Here is a 21,255-nt window from a genome sequence, read left to right as displayed (position 1 = left end):
GTAAAGTGAAAAGCGTTTATCATCATTTATTCTCATTTCCCAAGCACCTCCGTACCTTTATTGAGCTGGATAGCGGTGGGTACTCCGAGTCGAATGCAAGACTCGCTTTCTTTGGAGCCAATGGGAGGCAACTCTTCGCACACCGGCAAGATCTTCTGTTGCCCGATCAAGGGATGTCTTTTGGCGATGGAGTACTCCATTCTGCAAATGTTACCTTCGAGGCTTTCGCATTCGTCCCTGCAGACCTGTCTGGCGGCTGACGGTGGTCGGGGGGCGCTGGGCGGAAGGTGAGAGTCCTCGAAGCAGAGTGGAAAGGCGAAGAAGCACAGCGACGGAATGGCGTACCGGTGGCAGTCGGCCGACACGTCGTGCGAGGTGGCCACGACGGTGAAGGCCGCGGCCAATTTCTCTTCCATCAGGCTGAGGCTGTTGGGCGGCTGGATGTAGACGCTACGATTGCCGATGTACTGGGCGCAGGTTACCCCGCGGTAGATTTGGCAATAACCTTGAGGTTGCACTCCCCGGTGCGTCCCCAAAGGCGTTTTGTGAGGCGGCTTGGGCGGTATCAGAGGTGGTGGATGGTGAACCCGTCGATGGTTGGGTGTTTGATGCGGATGCGGGAAAGTGTCCGCCGACTCTTCTCCCAGAGGGTTGAGATGGTCATCCGGCAAACTACGTAAAAGATAAATAAGGAATATATAATCTATTCGTAGCTTGCTCGTGGGTGTGGCTTTTGTTCGTTGCCATGGTAACGCGTATAGGTCATGACATTAAGACGCCCATGGCGATCACGTTATTATTTCGCAGGATAGTGCATAGAAATAGAAATGAGACTAGAAGCAAGATTAGATTGTGGTGAGATGTAAGAGGAAAAAGGCTGGCAATATTTTTTGTGGGAGCACGGCATCTATTGGAAAAAAAGTTTAATTTTTTTTTTAAATAGATGGCGCGCTCCGGCGGGGATTAATATGCGATTCCACTCTCATGGAAGCCTTCTAGCTTGCCCGTTTTCCTGGCGATTACCGGATAGTGCAGTGGTTCTAGTCTCATTTATATTGCCACGTGATCTGTGACGTGAATTAAATATCATGGCGGCAGTTTCAAGGCGGGGCTTAGTTATGACGTATGCCGTAACCATCGCGTTTGATTGGGGTAGCTCGGACAAAATACTAACCAAAGTAGTAAGACAAGTACTAAGATTAATTTCATTTAGATATTTTTAAAGCACTCAAAAGTCGTTTATGTAAACCAAAGACGTTTATTTTATCGTTTCCTGTTTGTTATATTCGGTCAAGTTATATATTTGAATTTAAAATCTACACTTTGGGGTTTATCGCGTTGTCGGTTGGGTTTCCCCAAAGATAGATCGTTACTCGGACACGATAAACAAAGGGAAAGCAAACGTCATTTCCTCTAAAGGCGGTATACCATTACCGACATTTCTCGTTGGTACATGGCAAACGAGATTTGAATTTATAAAACCACCAACGCTGGATTAGGTTTACGCAAAGTTTTATCGAAATTCGATAAACACCGCTAGAAAACCCGCCATAATTAGACCCTGTCTTTAAAATAGCGGTTATGGAAAACAGCTGAGCTTTTCATTGTCGCGTTCAATTCGGTTCCCACGCATAATGCTACCAGTGGTTAAACCTAATAGCGACTAAATATCCGCTTGTTGAAAACGCCCGTTGCGCTTACTCCCCGGACGTTCGTCGTATACGTTAAAATTATCTTTCGAGAGGATGCTTAACCTCGATAATGACCTTTAATCATGTTCCAAACTTTTCATCACCCCCTCCCTCCCTCCCCTCCATAAAAGACCTCATTTTTAATGACCGTCCCCCCCCCTCGCCATCTAATAATGCTGGCCTCTGGGGTAATCAATGAAAATTCATTAAAAATTTTTAATTTACGATTTGTGGAAAATTAAAACATTCGAAACGTCAAACAAGAAAGAAGTGTCGCAAATATTTTTCAACGCTTTTTCGAGATAAAAAATAATAACGTTTCGTTGAAGAAATAAAACAAATCTCCTTTTTGTGAGGGTAATAAGCCAGTAAGTTGGAGTAATTTTAACTGTCGGAAAAAGAGGGAGATAGGGGTGGGCTTAAACGAAAAGACAGAAGCGCCGGTGGAGGCCCCCCCTCCCCCCTATTTTCTTTAATCCCCTCCACTCGTCTCCTTCTTTCGGGGAAAGGTAGGGTCGTCATGACAACCCTCGCGCGACTGCTTTTCCATTGAGTCATCGGGTGGGCTTCAATTTTCAAAATCAACAACCCGGCTCGCGTGCGTTGGCCAATGAACCTTTTTCTTGCGATGATAGGTGCATTTTCCCCAATATTACGCGATAGCTTCCGGAAACAAATTTCCATTAGTTTCGTTGTCTGTTGTATAGTGAGATTTCCTTCTCCATTTAAACGGTTCCAAATTTGCGACGAATAAAGGCGTTCGTTGATTTCGTAATTTGTAGGCGCCCCCTTTGTTTCTACCGTTTTCATGATTTTTATCTTATCGAAAAACTATTCGATTTATATCGATTACCAATACGACTAAAGATTATATTTTTTGATGATCAACTCCAATTATATTATATTTAATTAAATAAATTAAAGCGGTTTGCAATGGTCAAATAACGGATATTTTAGCTTCGAAAACCAAAAATTATTTCTCTAACGTTCTAAACAGTTTCCTCTGAGCTAAAAGTCAAATTCATTACGGAAATATTACCTAAATTAAAACCGCTTGCATTGACGCTATTTTGGTCAAATAACGTACATTATAATCTCTAAAAAAATAATTTCTGTAACGTTCTAATCCGTTTCCTCTGAGAAACTTAGGGAATTTGCTAATTGGCCTAAATGTCAGGGAATTCAATTTTATCTTGACACTTTTTGAAGGTAATTTTACTCTAGATCTACGACAAATTCTATGATTATCATTTATTTCTTTGAAAGTTTGGCTACTTTTTTGAACATTGCAATAACCTTTTTATTGAAATATCAAGTCTATTTAAATTTATTAACTTCTGATAAAAGTAAAATATAACAATTTTGGCATTAAGAAATCGGGGAAAATCTCTTAAAATGGTCAGGGAATTTTAATCTGAAAATTTTGTGGCAACCCTGTAACGGGAATATTACCCAAATTGACGCTATTTTGGTCAAATAACGTACATTTTAATTTGGGAAAAATAATTTTAAATTATGATTTTTGTAACGTTCTAACTCATTTCCTAGGAGAAACAGGATGGTAAATAAATTACTGTTTTTCTACTTCACCGCATTTAGGCGGGTTATTTTAGATATAATATAATAAAGCAGGGTGAACATTAATTACAAACTGCCAGCAAGAGCGTAGTTAACAAAGCTTCCGAAATGGATGTGTAATAATGGAGCGGCGCGGGGAAAACCAACTAGACTTTGAACAAATAATAAACACACGGGATAGTATTAATTAGACCAAAAAGGCTCTTTCCAATTAGCCACGACAGAAACCTGATACGGGACACAGCGCGCTCGGGCCGGTCCCCCGTAATTAATATTTTAACACTTCCCCCGGCCAACCGGCGGCTCCTTTATCGCGATAATTAGAAGCTCTTAGTTAATAACGGATAAAGTCAACATTAGGTTTCCTCCGACGCGCGTTTCGGGTCAGCCAACGAGCCTGATAATATTCCCATAGAGCGTGTTGTAGGCCGACTGCGGCGGTAAAACGCGTAAAATAGGCACGCGCAAAGAGAGCGAGATAGAATTGATAGTACCTGACTTCTATTTCTTCGAAGATGATGGTCGATGTCGTGGTGATATTGTCTAAGTTATCTTCGTAGTCGGCCGGGTAGGTCTCGGCGAATTCCGATTGAGATTCGACCAAATGACTTAAGACGGGGCATAAGAGGAAGAAAAGCCGCAACATTAGCGCGCCGGCGGACGCCGCCATTTTGGATGAGACTCTTGTTTTGGGGGGCGAAAACGGGGGCTGAGAAAATACGCCAGCGTTCTCTAGTAAATCCTCGCGCGCGCCCAGCTGCCCCGGCGGACGGCTACACTCGCTACCCTTCGCGGCTCTCCTTCTCTACTGACAGATGAAACTGTTCCGAGAGAGAGGAAGCCCCGCTTTGTTTTCATTCATCCCGATCTGGCAGACGCGTACCGTTACGGATGAGTGGGATCGAAGACGCGGGTGGAACGTAGACTGTACCCGCTTCTCGCCTTCGCTCGAGGTGTCGAGTTGATTTGTCGCCGTATAACGGAAAGTCGTTTATTACGGCTAAGGAACCGAGCTGTCAGTTGAGGATGAGGGATTTGCCGCGGGATAGTGGGCTGTTGAAACTAGAGTTTCCCTCTTTTTCCGACAGAGGGAGCCGGAGACGCGTTTTGCACTTGGACGATCGAACTTTTTCGCTCTCTTGGTCGTGATAATGGTTGTCAATATCTTGGCCCTTTACTAGCACTGCTCTATGAAATAGGCGGAAAATCAACGTTCTTTGTTCGGTATTTTAATTTTTGTAGTATAAGTAATCGATTTTCCATTAGCGGAAGTATATGATATTACTCTAGTGAAGTTTTCAAGGGGACGATTTTCTCGCCAACTGCGAATGTATCACTGCGCCGGTATTACTTTGACTAACGAAAAAAAAATTAAAAGTTACGCTCCATAGAGATATTAACTTATATAAGAACCATTATTTTTTCCGAATTTTTTAGTTTTAAAAAGTTAGTATACCCCAGTAACCCCACACAATTTTTTATTTCAAAAAGCATTTTGAAAAATCAGAGGGATCCTGCAAAGGAACATGTTTCGAGATAATAAAATTAATGGAATATACAAATACTTATCCCTAAGATAATATTACACGCTTCTGATAATACGAGAACTTTTATAACGGTTCAAATTTATTTATAAATCTAACTATAGATTGATAGATTTGAAGCGAATAACAATAAGCAGTATGGAAATTTGAATACTTCTATTGAAGGGTTATATAATATACTTTTGGTAGTAGAAACAATGATTCTAGTGATAAGGGTTGGACATATGACACTAGTCACGGCATTTGACTACTAAAATAAATGCTCTGGCTACTCAAATTAATCTAAATGGGGGGGGGGGGGCGGCTCACTAGTCAATTTGACAAGTGAAAAATTTACCTAAATATTCATAAATAATGGCGAATATGGCGTATCATAAATTCATCATTCATCAATTCCATTTTTTTTAAAACAAATCACTACATGTAACTCAAGTGATACTAAACTCCGATTTTAATTCTAACGGGTAAAGTAAAATGTTGGCTGTTTAATACCCCCATTTTTACCCCCCCTAGTAAGTGACTACTAAAATAAATTAAGATAGGAGGCTCACTAGTCAGGCTAACTACTAAAAAAATATCCTTATGTCCAACCCTAGTAATGAGTGAATAAAGTATAGTTTCACTGTCGATTGTCAACTATAGACTTGACCACTTGAGCGCTGGTCGTTTTTGTAGGGTGCCATCTGGTTTAGCGGAGCACGACCCTCCGGAGTGTCCCCTTTCTCGCTCCGACTGATTTCCACCCTTGCACTCTATATACTGATATATACGTGTACAGCGCCAATTTCGACTATTGATAAAGAAAGATGTTCGAATTGGGCCTTTACAAGCGCACTCTCTCTTTGGCCCTTCCCTCTGCCTTCCCCCCATCGAATTTCCTTTCTCCCGGAACATTTTTCTCCTCTATTGATGTTCTAGTCGATTTGCTCCGAAATTCCGCCTTCACCCTCGTTTTATGATTCGGAAAAGGTGAAAACACCTAAGTAATCTCCGGTTCTTCCTTATATTCGTCCATAAATATTGTAAAATTCACTTCTAAGCCTCGGCGGTTTTAATTTTCAAATGTAAATATTTTTCTTTCGTATAAATCGTCGAAAATCCCACCCTCTTATCTAAATAATCTAACAAGTACTCCTAACAAGAATATTTATCAAATAATCGCGGTAAAAGTAATTATTTTATACAAAATCATAGCTTTTACTATTCATATTTTTCTACATATATTAAATAACAAAATTTCATTTTAAATTGTTATTTTCCTACACTTTTATACTTTTGGTTACGTCCAACCCCGACGGACAGATGGAGACACTGCCTCCGTGTCGCGACAGTTTCTATTGATAACAATCGTATCTTTATGAACGATCCCCTAATACTTTATTTCCTACGTAAGAGGTTCCGTTTTGGGGGTAAATATATTGTTTAAGGCGGAACAAAATGTATTTGATAAAATCTCCCCGATGTGCCCGCATTTCGGGGGTGATTTCCCCCTAAAAATGGGGGAGAACTTCAATCGAACAAAAACCACGGAGGCCGTTTTCTGGCATGCCTGTTAAAATAGTGTTGTACGCGTTTTTCGCCATTTGCAATCTCGTTTACATTATTATTTATTATTCACTTCATACTTTATCGTATGTATTTTTCCGTGGCGCCTGTCTCGCAGTATGTAGTGTTAGTCTGTGAATAATTAAGCCCCATCTATCGACAGCATCAACGGAAAATTGTTTGGAATCAAGGGGAAGTGGATAATTATGCATCTGTACAACGTTTTCTTAGATTAGGAGGTTTCATATCGGAAATGTGTAATTATAATTTTAAAAGAAGTCATCGTTTATTTTGTTCCACGGAATAGTATCACGAGTATGTTAGTCATATAATATTGGACCCAAATAAAATTAAAAATACTCAGTTGCAGCTTTAGAAAAGGAAAAATTCTAGTATCATTTTGTCAAAAGATTGCAATTCATATTTACGGAGATTTGAATTTTACTGGTTGAGGTTTTTGATTATTGTCTCAATTCGCTTTTAAATAAAAAGCAATTGACTACCGTTTTCCACCCAAAGCGGCGCCTGAATAGTATGGAAAATAGATTTTATCGACTCTAAATACACTCGAAATTTGGTAACTAATTGAATTAGCTTGACAATGATTTATCTCGAATATGAAATATTTTTTTTAGTAAAGTAATATCTCGAAACTGATTTGTTGAAACTTAAAAGCCTCGTAAACGATGTGCTCAAAATGGAATAGTCTCGAATCAGAACCAGATCAAAAATAATTTGTCTCGAATCTGAATTACATCGAAAGTAATTGGTCTCGAATCTGGATAACATCGAAAGTAATTTGTCTCGAATCTGAAATACTTTTTTTAGTAAAGTAATATCTCGAAACTGATTTGTTGAAACTTAAAAGCCTCGTAAACGATGTGCTCAAAATGGAATAGTCTCGAATCAGAACCAGATCAAAAATAATTTGTCTCGAATCTGAATTACATCGAAAGTAATTGGTCTCGAATCTGAATAACATCGAAAGTAATTTGACTCGAATCTGAATAACATCGAAAGTAATTTGCCTCGAATCTGAATAACATCGAAAGTAATTTGTCTCGAATCTGAATAACATCGAAAGTAATTTGCCTCGAATCTGAATAACATCGAAAGTAATTTGCCTCGAATCTGAATAACATCGAAAGTAATTTGCCTCGAATCTGAATAACATCGAAAGTAATTTGTCTCGAATCTGAATAACATCGAAAGTAATTTGTCTCGAATCTGAATAACATCGAAAGTAATTTGCCTCGAATCTGAATAACATCGAAAGTAATCTGAATAACATCGAAAGTAATTTGCCTCGAATCTGAATAACATCGAAAGTAATTTGCCTCGAATCTGAATAACATAGAAAGTAATTTGCCTCGAATCTGAATAACATCGAAAGTAATTTGTCTCGAATCTGAATATCCTCGACAGATTTCAATAATGGAGAAGTCTCGAAAATGAAATCGACCAATATTGAAAAGCGTCAAATTAGTAATTTTTTTCTGTTGGCGGATGTCACTACTTTAGCTTATGAGCATAGGGGTCCGGGTGTCCATAGCGGGGGCTGAAATTTTTGAAATTGATGTATTTCAGTTTCGTGACTATTCCATTATTAACCAGTGTTTCGAGGATATTGAAATTACTTTCGAGCTTATTACAGGGTTGTCACACGTCAGGGAAATCGGGGAAAAGTCAGGGAATTTAAAAATGGGCCTAAAAAGTCAGAGACGGGTCAGGGAATTTTAAGAGTTTGTAAAAAGTCAGGGAATTCAATTTTATCTGGACACTTTTTGAAGGTAATTTTACTCTAGTTATCTGACAAATTATATTATTATTTAGTTACTTTCAAGTTTGCAATTTTTTTTAACGTTGCAATAATACTTTTGTACTGATCGAAATGTAGGTTGATTTCAATTTAAAAACTTCTGATAAAAGTAAAATATAAAGTTATACATTGTCTAATTATGGTTTTAAAAAGTCAGGGAAAATCTGTTAAAATGGTCAGGGAATTTGAATCTGAAAATATTGTGGCAACCCTGTATTCATTTTAAATCAAATTGGATATTGTGTAGCCATTTATTTTCATAAGTATGTAATAAAACTTTAATAAATCAATGAAAAATATTAATTTTCTAATTGTATCAATCTATACATAGAAACTTTAAAGTTATTGTTTTAAGGGGAAGGAATTTTGGATTTTCAACCCAAAAAGTCTAAAAAACGAAAGGCAAGCAATAGAATATAAAATAATTTCGAAGTCGCGTAAATTACTCGTCCACCAAATAGGCTTTTACAGAATTCCAACCATCGAATGGTCCTCAGTGGGAAACTTTCTTTCGATGCTATGCCGGGAAACTTTATATCTGGCGCTTGTATTATCTCCCTGACACGACGTAGAGGCGAATTTATCAAAGCGAAAAAGTTTATTTTCCCGCCGGGACATTCGCTTTCCTTGGTAGCATCTTCTCGAGACGGTGCCGTATCTCGCCACTTCAAGCTGGCTCCGTTTCCTTGCAGGAGGACATCCCTTATAAATCTCTCCCAGCGCGTAAGAAAAGCCCCGGTCACTCGCTAATAATGTTGAGGCGGTGCCCTAGGTAATGCTATTTTTGGGGGCATCTCAGCGAGAAAGAGAAAAAAAATAAGCCTTGTTTCGTGAGGAATGAGCATTCATCAGATAGCTCGCCGCGAACCTTATAAAAAGCGAGGCTAATTTCCCCTCAACTGACCACCAACCGGCTCTTTTACCGTAATAGGCATAAAATAACTACCTCCCCCGCAAAAAAGGCGTATAAAGCCGACGTGGCCGAAAAATTGGCCAAATGTCCATTAGAAAAGAGTTTGATTTTTTTCCGTATCCACCGCCAGTTAGGTAAATACGTTAGACACGCCATCTGGCTATCAACGGCGGAAATAATTTCTTATTTATGAAGGAGAAAACGGAAGCTGACCTTTTTTTATTCTATATTTTCGCGTTTTTTATTTCAAAAATAAATTATGCGTGGAATTTTACCGTGTTTAAGTTTGGTAATGTATAGTTTATGCTCTAAAAGCGTGGGAGTGTAAACGTAACTTTATTGAGCGCAAACTGCTTACCCTGACGTAACTCGTACGCCTTACTAACAGGGTTGCCACATGTCAGGGAAAAGTCTGGGAATTTAAAAAAGGGCCTAAAGACTTAAAATGGTCTAATTTTGGACTTAAAATGGTCTAATTTTGGACTTAAAATGGTCTAATTTTGGACTTAAAATGGTCTAACTTAAAATGATCAGGGAAAAGTGGGAACTTGAGTCAGGAAGGTTTGCTTATTTTGGCCTTTAAATGGTCAGGGAAAATATCTGTGGCAAACCTTTCTAAGGTTACTTTACAGAACGTTCTGTCGAAAGTGAAATTGATCTACGTGTATGTGTGCAATATTCCTTGATCTTTACCTTTACCAAGAAAACCATTTTGTCAGCAACAATTTGGTCTCTCGGATATTTTCAATTTCAGGTCACGAACTACGCGCGGACCGTTTTGGGAAATGAATTTTCGTTCGCAGTTTTATATTTATCCCTAGCTAACGTTCATTCCTTTTTTTATAACCGAGAGATGAATATCAAAATGTTTAAGGCTTCTGTATACAGAGCCGAAAATAATAGAAAAGAAACCAACATTACCATAAATATTGGACTTAAGGCTTAAAAAAAATGATAATATATTTTGGAAGAAAAGAAGCCGGTAAGGCTTACGTCGCCTGACAGTTTAGCGCAAAGGCTTAGAGAAGGTTAAATTGACGTCCCTCGTTTTCCATTGACCGCGCGTTTCGCCTTTACTTTCAAGTGAACTGGCGTTTCGAGTCTAAAGAGCGGGACCATTTGTAGCGGGCCATTCCACAAATGAGTTACCGCCGGTACTCGCTTTTTTCGTACGCTTGCTCTCTTATTTTCCCCTCTCTTCAGATTTTTGATCTTTACGTGCCGCGCATACGAAATCGACGCCCTCCAGTGGATGTTTTCGGCAAAATAATTTCCGTATTTTTTTTTACTTTCCGGCGGGTGGGGAGAGATAGGCAAATATTTGAATGTAAAGATAAATTGGATCTGCGATATCTCATCCTTTTTGGCAGAAGGGGGTGCGTAATATCTTTTCAAGAAACCGTTCGATAAAGTAAATATCATTATCTTTGGAAGAAAAACGAACTTTGTCAGTCTTTTCAACTTTTTTTTATGAAGGAAGTTCATTCTTAATCGAAAAATTGACTGCTAACTCGCGCTACGAAATGGTTTTAACGTAACTATAGCGTAAGATAAATCTTGATTGTTATTAAGAAAATCAAATTAATCGATTTTTTTGATTTTATTGAATTTATTGATTTTTTACAATTTATGGCTCTTTCATTGAATAATTAACGGATATTTTATTTTTATCAGTTAGCTAAACTTGAATTAAATTAAATCTTAATTAAATTTAATTACTTTTTAATATTTTAGTTTGCTCAGATGTATTTTAATTTCTTAAGAACCAATTTTTGGCCAATTTTTAATCCCCCATTGAAATACATTGTGCGATTTAAATTTTGATTTTAATCACGATTTAAATCAATTTGATTTAAATCCGCCAACCATGAAATTAATTGATATATCTTAAATGTGGAACTTTGTCCCCTTTGATATTAGTATACGAGTTGGTCTACTAACGCCTGTAGAAGTGTTCTAATAGCAGTACGGAGGTGTATTGCCGTAAAGCGCGCCTACTTGAAATTCGCGTGTTTAATTCGTGATTTCCCACACGGTATATTTTTGGATTATCGGTTCTTTAATTGGAATTATATTTTTCCGGTAATTTAACCTTAGTATAACCTACAGCGGAAGTAACGGTTGTCTGATTTAAATCAATTTGATATAAATCAAGTTATTTTTTAATAAATAATCATTGATTTAAATCACGTATGCATGTTCAATGCATTTATGAAAATGTTCACTCGAAATTTCAATTAAGAGAAAGTGTAATTAAATTTTATTACTAATTAAAAATTAAATTTAAATATTAACTTAAACTATAGTTTACGTTATCGACGGACTAAAATGGTTTATCAATTGGTCAAGAAAAACCGGCATAAAACCTTAAAATCCAAAAACTCTACAACCTTGTTTTCTAGCAATGTAAATTCAGAGCAAACTAACTGAAATTTAGTTCTAAATTAGAAATTAAATTTAATTAAAATTAATTAAAATGTAGTGTACTTAACCACTGCACTTACATAATGAATGAATTTGTCTAAACAAAAAGGTGTAAAACGTTTTATATCAATAAAATAAAAAATTAATTAAATTCAATAAAATAAAAAATTTAATTAAATTCAATAAAATAAAAAATTAATTAAATTCAATAAAATAAAAAATTAATTAAATTCAATAAAATAAAAAATTAATTAAATTCAATAAAATAAAAAATTAATTAAATTCAATAAAAAATTAACTAAATTCAATAAAATAAAATAAAAAATTAATTAAATTCAATAAAATAAAAAATTAATTAAATTCAATAAAATAAATTAAAAAATTAATTAAATTCAATAAAATAAAATATTAATTAAATTCAATAAAATAAAAAATTAATTAAATTCAATAAAATAAAATAAAATAAAAATAATCAATAAAATAAAATAAAAATAATCAATAAAATAAAATAAAATAAAAATAATCAATAAAATAAAATAAATAAAATAAAAATAATCAATAAAATAAAATAAATAAAATAAAAATAATCAATAAAATAAAAATGAATAATAATCAATAAAATAAAAATGAATAATAATCAATAAAATAAAAATGAATAATAATCAATAAAATAAAAATGAATAATAATCAATAAAATAAAAAGGAATAATAATCAATAAAATAAAAATGAATAATAATCAATAAAATAAAAATGAATAATAATCAATAAAATAAAACATAAATTAATAATAATCAATAAAATAAATTAATAATAATCAATAAAATAAATTAACAATAATCTAAAATTAAAATTTTTAATAATAATAAAATAAATAATAATCAATAAAATAAAAATTAATAATAATCGATAATATAAAAATTAATTGAAATCAATGAAATACAAATTAATAATAATAGATAATATAAAAATTAATTTAAATCAATAAAAATTAGTAATAATCGATAAAATAAATCGAGTGAATAAGGAGTAATTTTGGAAAAATATAGGAAGATAAATACTTATTTGTAAGACGTATATTAATTAGTTCCGCTTTTGGTTAATATGTCCGTAATTACGGAAGAAACGTTCAGAAAGAAATGGATTACTCACCTTCCAGGTCCTAAAGCCGGGAAATGCGGGAAAAGAGGGGGGAAACTGGGAATGTCGGCTCCCCCTCCTCCGTAGCCTCCGGACGTTCCTCCGTGACCCTTGACGATGACCACCGAAGTGGTCTCCACCCTTTGCTGTATCTCATTCTCGGCCTGGCAAGTGTAGTAGCCCGTGTCCAGGGGGTCGGCGTGACTGATCCTCAATCGGAGCCCCACGGCCTGGCCCCCTTGGAAGTCGAAGGCGCCGGTGTCCGCGGGCACTCCGTTGGCCGTGACCGCGGCCGCCACTTTGCTGGTCAAGTTGTAGCGCTTGAAGTCCACTCGTCCCTTCTCCTCCTCCAGCGGGGCTTCGTTCTTGAGCCACGTGATCCGCGACGGCGGCGGGTTCCCCCGGATTTCGCATTTCAGCTTGATGGTCTCTCCGGCCTCCTTCGTCACGTTCATCAGCGGCCTCTCCACTCTCAGGAAGTGACCTAAGGGGACATCCCTGGTTAATAGAGATACGGATCATGTTTACCCCTTATCGCGACCAAGCTACTCTGTATTCTATAATATCTGGACAGTTAATTTGATTTACAATTATTCACCTTCATACTATACTACAGGGTTCGACCTTGGGAAATATAGCGCCATCTGCCTTAATATCGTCAACTAAATATGTGAAGAAATAGCAGACGACTTTTGAATTTCTATGTTTTAATAACAGCGCGCGATGCCCAAGGTTACTCTAGAAAAATACACCATTGCGCAATGCCTTCCCCTTGGAACGTCGCGCGCCGTTATTAAATAGAATGGGGAAAGCCTCCTAGTGTTGTGTAGCGCCATCTTCCGCTTTGCCAGAAAAGCGTGGCGCTTCTTCTTTAAGAGAAATTCCGAAAGATGGCGTTACAGTGTTAAAATGAAAATTTACGCTCTCGGCTATGAATAGGTCTTTCCATAAAATATTTCTACGTGCTTGCACTGCTTTTTTCTACCTCTTCCACAACCAATTTCGCTAAAACTAAACAAAAAGTTGGCTGTACTTTTTGCACTTTGCCGGTAAGATTTTCCCAAACATTTTACATGAAGCTCGGGTTAGGCTTGGTGATTTTAATTTATTTTCGATACTAATTACATTAATTATTATTGCAATACTCATATCCACTCTATGCAAGTATTGCTAATTCTTAGTTATTTTTTAGCTACTATTTTATGATAAACAACAATCTTTAACTGGTACACTACTGTGGCTGTCAATAAAATGTTAAGCCCATATCCTTTTATGACTAGTTAAGTAAACGAAATACTTTTATACTTTAAACATTTGATATAACAAATTAAACAATATCACTTGGATTAATTTTAATCCGCCGTGTTTTGTAAATACTTACACTAGGTAGCAGACGACATACCGAACTCAAGAGCAGGGTTGGACATAAGGATTTTTTTTAAGTAGTCCGCCTGAATAGTGCGCCTCCTATCTTAATTTATTTTAAGAGTCGGGGACTTGTGGGGTAAAAATGGGGGTATAAAAACAATAAGGACAGCCAACATTTTGCTTTACCCGTTACAATTATAATATGAGTTTAGTATCACTTGAGTTACATGTTGTGATTTGTTTTTAAAAAATGGGATTGATGAATGATGCATTTATGATACGCCACGTTAGCCATTATTTATGAATATTTAGGTAAATTTTTCACTTTTCAAATTGACTAGTGAGCCCCCAGATTTCGATTAATTTTAGTAGTCAGAGCATTTATTTTAGTAGTCAAATGCCGTGACTAGTGCCTTATGTCGAGCGAGGGTAAAAACAAGGAGTAGTATATATAGCGTTGATCTAAATCATCCTTGCAAAAACAGTTTTCCTTCCCCCTCTTACCGTAACGAACATTTTACGGAAAGGTCTATTATAGTACCGTTAATATATTATTCAAATGCAAAATATCGTAACTAAGTTTTAACGAACTTTTGTATCCAAATACGGATAGAAGATGTTTCTTTTAACGACGCTTTTGTTTTGATTCCGCTCGGATGGGTATTTTTAGCGAGGCCGCAATATTAGTATTGATTGGGCGGGGAAAGCCCTCCTTTAAATTGGATTTTGGTATCTTTCCCACTACATTTACCGTTGTCCGTCTATCTCACTCTTACCAGTCCTTTTTCTCCGACTATAAATCGCCCTCCGTGTGTTATTCGCGCAGGGTGCCTTTTAATTCCGCTTAGGCCTTCGCTTCGATCTATTCTTAAGACTATGGACACGCGCGACAAACCCCGACCCCCGCCGCGTTGTTCCTTCATATCGGAAGGTGGAGAGAGACCCTCTGCTAAGTCTCGGGGTTTTATCCATTAGAATAAAAGACGAAACTGCGCCTATCGCCTAAATATAACCCGGGCTTAAGCGGGGATGAAGGCGAAAACATCCCCCGCTATCAACAGGCAGCGCGCGCCGCGCTCAATCCGCTCACGCCTGATCCCTTATAGGCCCCCGTGCCAGCTTAGATTGAAACTCCCGCGACAGGGAGCGGAGGGAGGAGTTAAGTCGCTAGATGGGGACACCGTCGCCTCTCCTCGTTTCAAACAAATCCGACTTTAATGAGGTTGGAGGAGTGGCAACCTGTGCCTCTTCCTATCACTCTTCCGCTTTACCCCAACCTTCGGACGGTCGCCTTAACCCCGGCACCTTCGCGGGCGCTGACCGTCGTAGCGGGTCCGCGCTATAGCCCCTAATAGAAGACCAGTCTCATCCCAATCCGCCTCCTACAAACGATGCCGGGGAACTTTCACCCTTCTCCGCGCGGGGCGCTGCGGTAGGGGGGGTAGGACGTACACTCCCCCGATTTTTCCTTGTTATGTAAAAGCGAGTCTATCGAAGCGATGCGGAGGCTCCCAATCCTTCGTTTCGCTCTTGGTGTTCTTTTTCTTTTGATTTCGACTCGGGTTGGTGACTCAGATTGCCGCTGTCAAAAAACGTTTTTGTATTGGTACCTCCCTCCCCCTCCATGTCCCCTCTTATACCCCCCCCCCCCTCAAATTTGGCCCTAGGCGGGAGTCTCTCCTTTTTGCGCAGATTTTATTTTAAATTTATTATTCATTTTGTTCCCTCCGCTCTGTTCTTCTGCCTGATTATTTATATATTGAATCGGAAGAGACTGGCTCTCTTTCTTCTTTAAAAATGCATTTGGACCGGTTGCTTTGAAAAGCGTAGTTCTCCTGGTTTTGACATTTGGGCCTTAACTTTAAGGGTCGTGCCACTTGTCCAAAGGTTGAAGTTGGAATTATTTTATTTATCTGATCGTTTTAAGGTTCCGTCGTGAATTCGTGATGTTTCTTAAAGTATGTTTGTAGTTCGTTCTCGCTATATTATTACCTTTTATGGAGTAGCTTTTGTCGAAAGTAAGTCCTTATTTATCCCCAGATAAAATACGTTAAACTGGATCATACAGAGAAATTAACATTTTAGATAAATTTAGGGAATTTGTTAATTAGGTTCAAAATAGCGTGTTTAAAACTATCCATTGCAAACGATGTCAATGATATTTTATTTAAAGGAGTTGATACGAGCCATAGGTAACAACTATTATTCTCCGAGATGATCTTCTAGTTTGGTACAGCAGGGCTCAGAACGACGAAATAGTAACCATACAGTGCATTCCAATGGCCTTTTTACCATTGCTATAGTATCATACAGTTATTGAATAAACAATAGTGACAGACTGGCGACTTGACTTCGTTGACAATACGGGAACAGGATTTGAATGTCTTTAGCGTGTGACTAAGAAGTAAGAACCACGCTCTGCTACCATGTTGAATAAACAACTGCGTTTAGGTTTTCGTTTATTTAACTAAATGAAGACGAGTGTATTCAACGATCAAAACGACTGGACTTGAACGTCTTTAGCGTTTAACTAATCCTACTAAGAAGTAAGAACCACGCTCTGCTACCATGTTGAATAATTAACTTCGTCAAGGTGTTAGTTAGCTAAATGAAGACGACTGTATTCAGTGATCAAATCGCCTGGACTTGAACGTCCTTAGCGTCTAACTAATCCTACCCGTCGCCCAGCTCTGCTACCATGCTGAATAAACAACTGCCTTAAAGTTTTCGCTTATTTAACTAAATGAAGACAAGTGTATTCAACGATCAAAACGCCTGGACTTGAACGTCTTTAGCGTTTAACTAATCCTACTAACGAGGAGACTACCCGAGGTGATAATCACCGATTTTGTTGAAACTAGGTGGGTATGTAGACCTTATGGTAACATGAAATTTCACCAAGGGAAAAGTTGCAATGGGCATTAGTTTTGCCATGGCAACCGAAATTGTTTTTGACAACACAGTATGTATATTTTCCCATTGAAAATAACATGGGAATATGAGCACTTCTAAGTGAAAAATTTAAAAAAAAATTTAAAATTTCAAAACCAAAAAAAAAAAGATCATAATTGACAAATAAAATGAATTTTATGATATTTTGATGAATTTTGGTCAATTTGATCAAAATATGTAAAATTGATCAGATTGTTATTTTCTATGTTGTCTAAAACCTTTTCGGTTGCCATGGCAAAACTAATGCCCATTGCAACTTTTCCCTTGGTGAAATTTCATGTTACCATAAGGTCTACATACCCACCTAGTTTCAACAAAATCGGTGATTATCACCTCGGGTAGTCTCCTCGTAAGTACCACGCTCTGCTACCATGTTGAATAAACAACTGCGTCAAGGTTTTAGTTAGCTAAATGAAGAAGACTGTATTCAACGATCAAAATGAAACAAGTGCCTTTAGAACCCCTAGAATATGTTTATCTCGTTCAACAACATTCACTTTCTAATCGTGTATAAGGTGGGTTGGCATAGTGCTTATCACTTTCGCCTCGCAGCAAGAGGAGCCGGGTTCAGCTTGTGGCACTGGGAGAACACTCGGAATTACTCCTTCCGCGTTGAGTTTGCAAGTTCTCTCCACACTGGTTAAAGGGGTTTTCCCCCGAGTTCTTCGGTTTCCCCTTTCCATAAAAACTTGTAGAGGTTAATGGTAATAGTTAGTGTAGGGAGTTGTTGGCTCGCGTGGCATGAAGGGCTCGCCACCACCCTCCTACTCATTGTAACTCGGCCACCTGAATTAATGGATTTAAAAGCAGCTAGCTGACTTGGGCCTAAGGTGGTGCCAAGGGTACTAGCCTAGCTGATTATCCTCCTGATCCTGGTTTATCTCAAAACCTCCAGAGAACTTTATCTGTCGTAGATACACTTCGAAATCTCTTCTTGCCTCTTATCAAACTAACGCGGTTTGGAACTGTTAACTTGGCAACCTGTTTTGTACTCACGATGACTGAAAGCCTTTTAGCTGTAAATATTTTCGGAATTTAGTTTTAATCATTACTCTTTTTAGAATAAGGGAAAATGATTATTTTTGTACTAAACCACGAAAATGCTTCCACCTTTTTTTCTGGGTCAGTAAATTGCCTTCACACTCGCGACACCTTAATCCATGCAAAATATTTTCCAATATTTTGGTTACTTTTATTTTTTGTGGGTTCTATAAAAGGCGACATGTCCTGACGGTCTATCCGCGAGCTGTCGTCCCCGGAATTGCGAGCCGCGGGTTCGGCCATTAAATTCCCGTTTAGTCTAATCCCCCCCGCCCGCGTCCCCTCGTCGATAGCCATCGCTGCAGATTTTGCCTTTTTTTATTTTATATATATATATATATATATACGTGTTGAGGTGGGTGCATTGCCGTAAAAAAAACTATCAGCATACAGGCGCCATGAAAAAGCGATTTATCGTTTTCGCCCGCGTAGCCACAGGACGGTTTTTTTAGAAATCTTCTAACGTCCAGCCTGATACAATCGAGACTTAACTAATACTTAGGGCACACGTGGGATAATAATCTTGGTTTCTTTCGATGAAATGTCGGATGACCCCGGAGGGTAACTTGAGCCGAGGCGTTTGTGAATTTCAACAGGGACCGGAAGTAGCTCCGACGTTTCGAGTGTTAAATTTGCCTGTAAAAAAAGTTATGGATTTGCGTAGTTTGGTGACAATCTTCCCAACTTCCGGTCGGTTCTTTGTTATTTTTTTTATCATTTTCTTGACTAAATTCCGAGCCAGGCACTTTATGTCGGCCCCGGGGCAGTTTATTTTGGAAATAAAAGAGGCAGAATGTTGTTTGAAGCTTAAGTAGGTTTTCTTCTCGTTCGCACTCTCTTTTCTCCGGCCTTTTTTTATCAATATCATCAATCACTAGTTTGTTTACTCGGGGTAACACTGCAGCTCCAATATCGCCGACTCCGATCTTAAATGGATCCGACTTCGTTCAAAGCTCCGATATAAAAAACCTCTTTTTATACGTGGTTTTAGACCGCGTTTTTCTAAAGGGTTTTTGTGTTCACCAGAGAAATAGCGCTTCGATTGAACCGTGGAAAAGGCAATTTCTTGTTGGTGGAAGAGAATGGCAAATTTAACAAATTCATAGACAACTTGTTTGTGAAGAAAATGCCGAGCTAAGGCCTAAGGGGAGCGTGAAATACTCGAGGGAAACACTTATTTACCCGAAATTTATATTCGTTGTACAAAAAATAATTGTGAAAATAGCATAACCTCATTGAATGAAACGTCAAAAATCAGAATTTAGGGTTAATTAGTTTTTTTTTTCGGGTTGGAAAATCATTTGTTTATTAAAAACTAGTAAGATTATCAACGTCCAAAAGAGACTACAATATTTGTATCCTATTTTTGGAAAAAATGCTTCTAGATGGAAAGATTTTTGTCCAATTTTAAAATAATGACGCCCATATGTAAATTTTGGTCCTCATTTTGCAAATAGGGATGGTATGTAAATTTTATTCCTATTTTTTTTTAAATAATATCGATTTATAAATTTTTGTCCTATTTTTTTAAATAGGGACGGTATGTAAATTTTTTCTACTTTTTAAATAGGGATGATATGCAAATTTTAGTCCTATTTTTTTAAATAACGATTTCTAAATTTTAGTCCTATTTTTTTAAATAACGATTTCTAAATTTTAGTCCAATTTTTTTAAATAACGATTTCTAAATTTTAGTCCTATTTTTTTAAATAACGATTTCTAAATTTTAGTCCTATTTTTTTAAATAACGATTTCTAAATTTTAGTCCTATTTTTTTAAATAACGATTTCTAAATTTTAGTCCTATTTTTTAAATAACGATTTCTAAATTTTAGTCCTATTTTTTTAAATAACGATTTCTAAATTTTAGTCCTATTTTTTAAATAACGATTTCTAAATTTTAGTCCTATTTTTTAAATAACGATTTCTAAATTTTAGTCCTATTTTTTTAAATAACGATTTCAAAATTTTAGTCCTATTTTTTTAAATAACGATTTCTAAATTTTAGTCCTATTTTTTAAATAAGGACGATATGTAAACTTTTGCAAATAGGTTAGGGACGATATGTAAACTTTTGCAAATAGGTTAGCGACGATATGTAAACTTTTGCAAATAGGTTAGGGACGATATGTAAACTTTTGCAAATAGGTTAGGGACGATATGTAAACTTTTGCAAATAGGTTAGGGACGATATGTAAACTTTTGCAAATAGGGACGATATGTAAACTTTTGCAAATAGGGACGATATGTAAACTTTTGCAAATAGGGACGATATGTAAACTTTTGCAAATAGGGACGATATGTAAACTTTTGCAAATAGGGACGATATGTAAACTTTTGCAAATAGGGACGATATGTAAACTTTTGCAAATAGGGACGATATGTAAACTTTTGCAAATAGGGACGATATGTAAACTTTTGCAAATAGGGACGATATGTAAACTTTTGCAAATAGGGACGATATGTAAACTTTTGCAAATAGGGACGATATGTAAACTTTTGCAAATAGGGACGATATGTAAACTTTTGCAAATAGGGACGATATGTAAACTTTTGCAAATAGGGACGATATGTAAACGTTTGCAAATAGGGACGATATGTAAACTTTTGCAAATAGGGACGATATGTAAACTTTGGCATATAGGGACGATATATAAACTTATAACCCGTTGTTTTTTTAAACAGACACGATTTTCTAAGTCCATCTTCAGTTTTAACTTATATCTGATAACGTACAATTGGAGTAGCTATTTCCACCATTAAGTTTCGCAAACTTTTAAAACCGTTTGTTTCGAATTACATCTCTATATCGAAACCTGAAATATATAGTTTCAACTCTTCAACCAAACTTGGTCAATCGCTCTTTCGTCCTGAATGGTTCAATTGACGTGTCGAGAGAATTCTTTCTCGAATAAAACTCCCTAAAAGTAAGTCGGCGAAGAAACACCGATATCTGTATAAAGTTCAAGACTATAGTGGCTTCGATGTATCACGCGATCACTACCAATGAAACCAAACTCCTTTCAACTTCTTATATCGCATCTCTTTCGTTTAGAGTGGATGGCCAGAAATAAAATAGCCATTTCTTTCCCATTCTTCTCGAATTCTTCATCTTTCTAGATTTTATTCCCACGAAAGCGCCGTGTCCAACGTGTCTCTCTTTACTAGTACCGCTATATCGATTTTGATTCTTTTTATTTCGTCATACCTGAATGCTTCCTCCCTCGCGTTATATTTTTTGTT

The 21,255-nt window shown here is 36.9% G+C and overlaps 1 protein-coding gene across 1 annotated transcript in view; it reads right to left on the bottom strand.

The window, feature by feature from the left end:
- The window catches only part of LOC149941450 (tyrosine-protein kinase transmembrane receptor Ror-like), a 144,686-nt gene that overhangs the window by 3,184 nt on the left and 120,247 nt on the right, over positions 1-21,255 (bottom strand). Inside the window, exons 4-5 of the mRNA XM_090180035.1 lie at positions 12,665-13,136; positions 56-672 (exon numbers count right to left, since the gene is read on the bottom strand). Coding sequence (XP_090036161.1) covers positions 56-672; positions 12,665-13,136 — 1,089 coding nt within the window. The remainder of the gene's footprint in view (positions 1-55; positions 673-12,664; positions 13,137-21,255) is intronic.

This window comes from Leiobunum rupestre, chromosome 6 (assembly GCF_980474605.1).
Source record: "Leiobunum rupestre chromosome 6, qqLeiRupe1.1.hap1, whole genome shotgun sequence".
Lineage (NCBI taxonomy): Eukaryota > Metazoa > Arthropoda > Arachnida > Opiliones > Sclerosomatidae > Leiobunum > Leiobunum rupestre.
The sequence above is the reverse complement of the archived record's forward strand: the minus strand, read 5'-3'. Positions and strand labels throughout refer to the sequence as shown.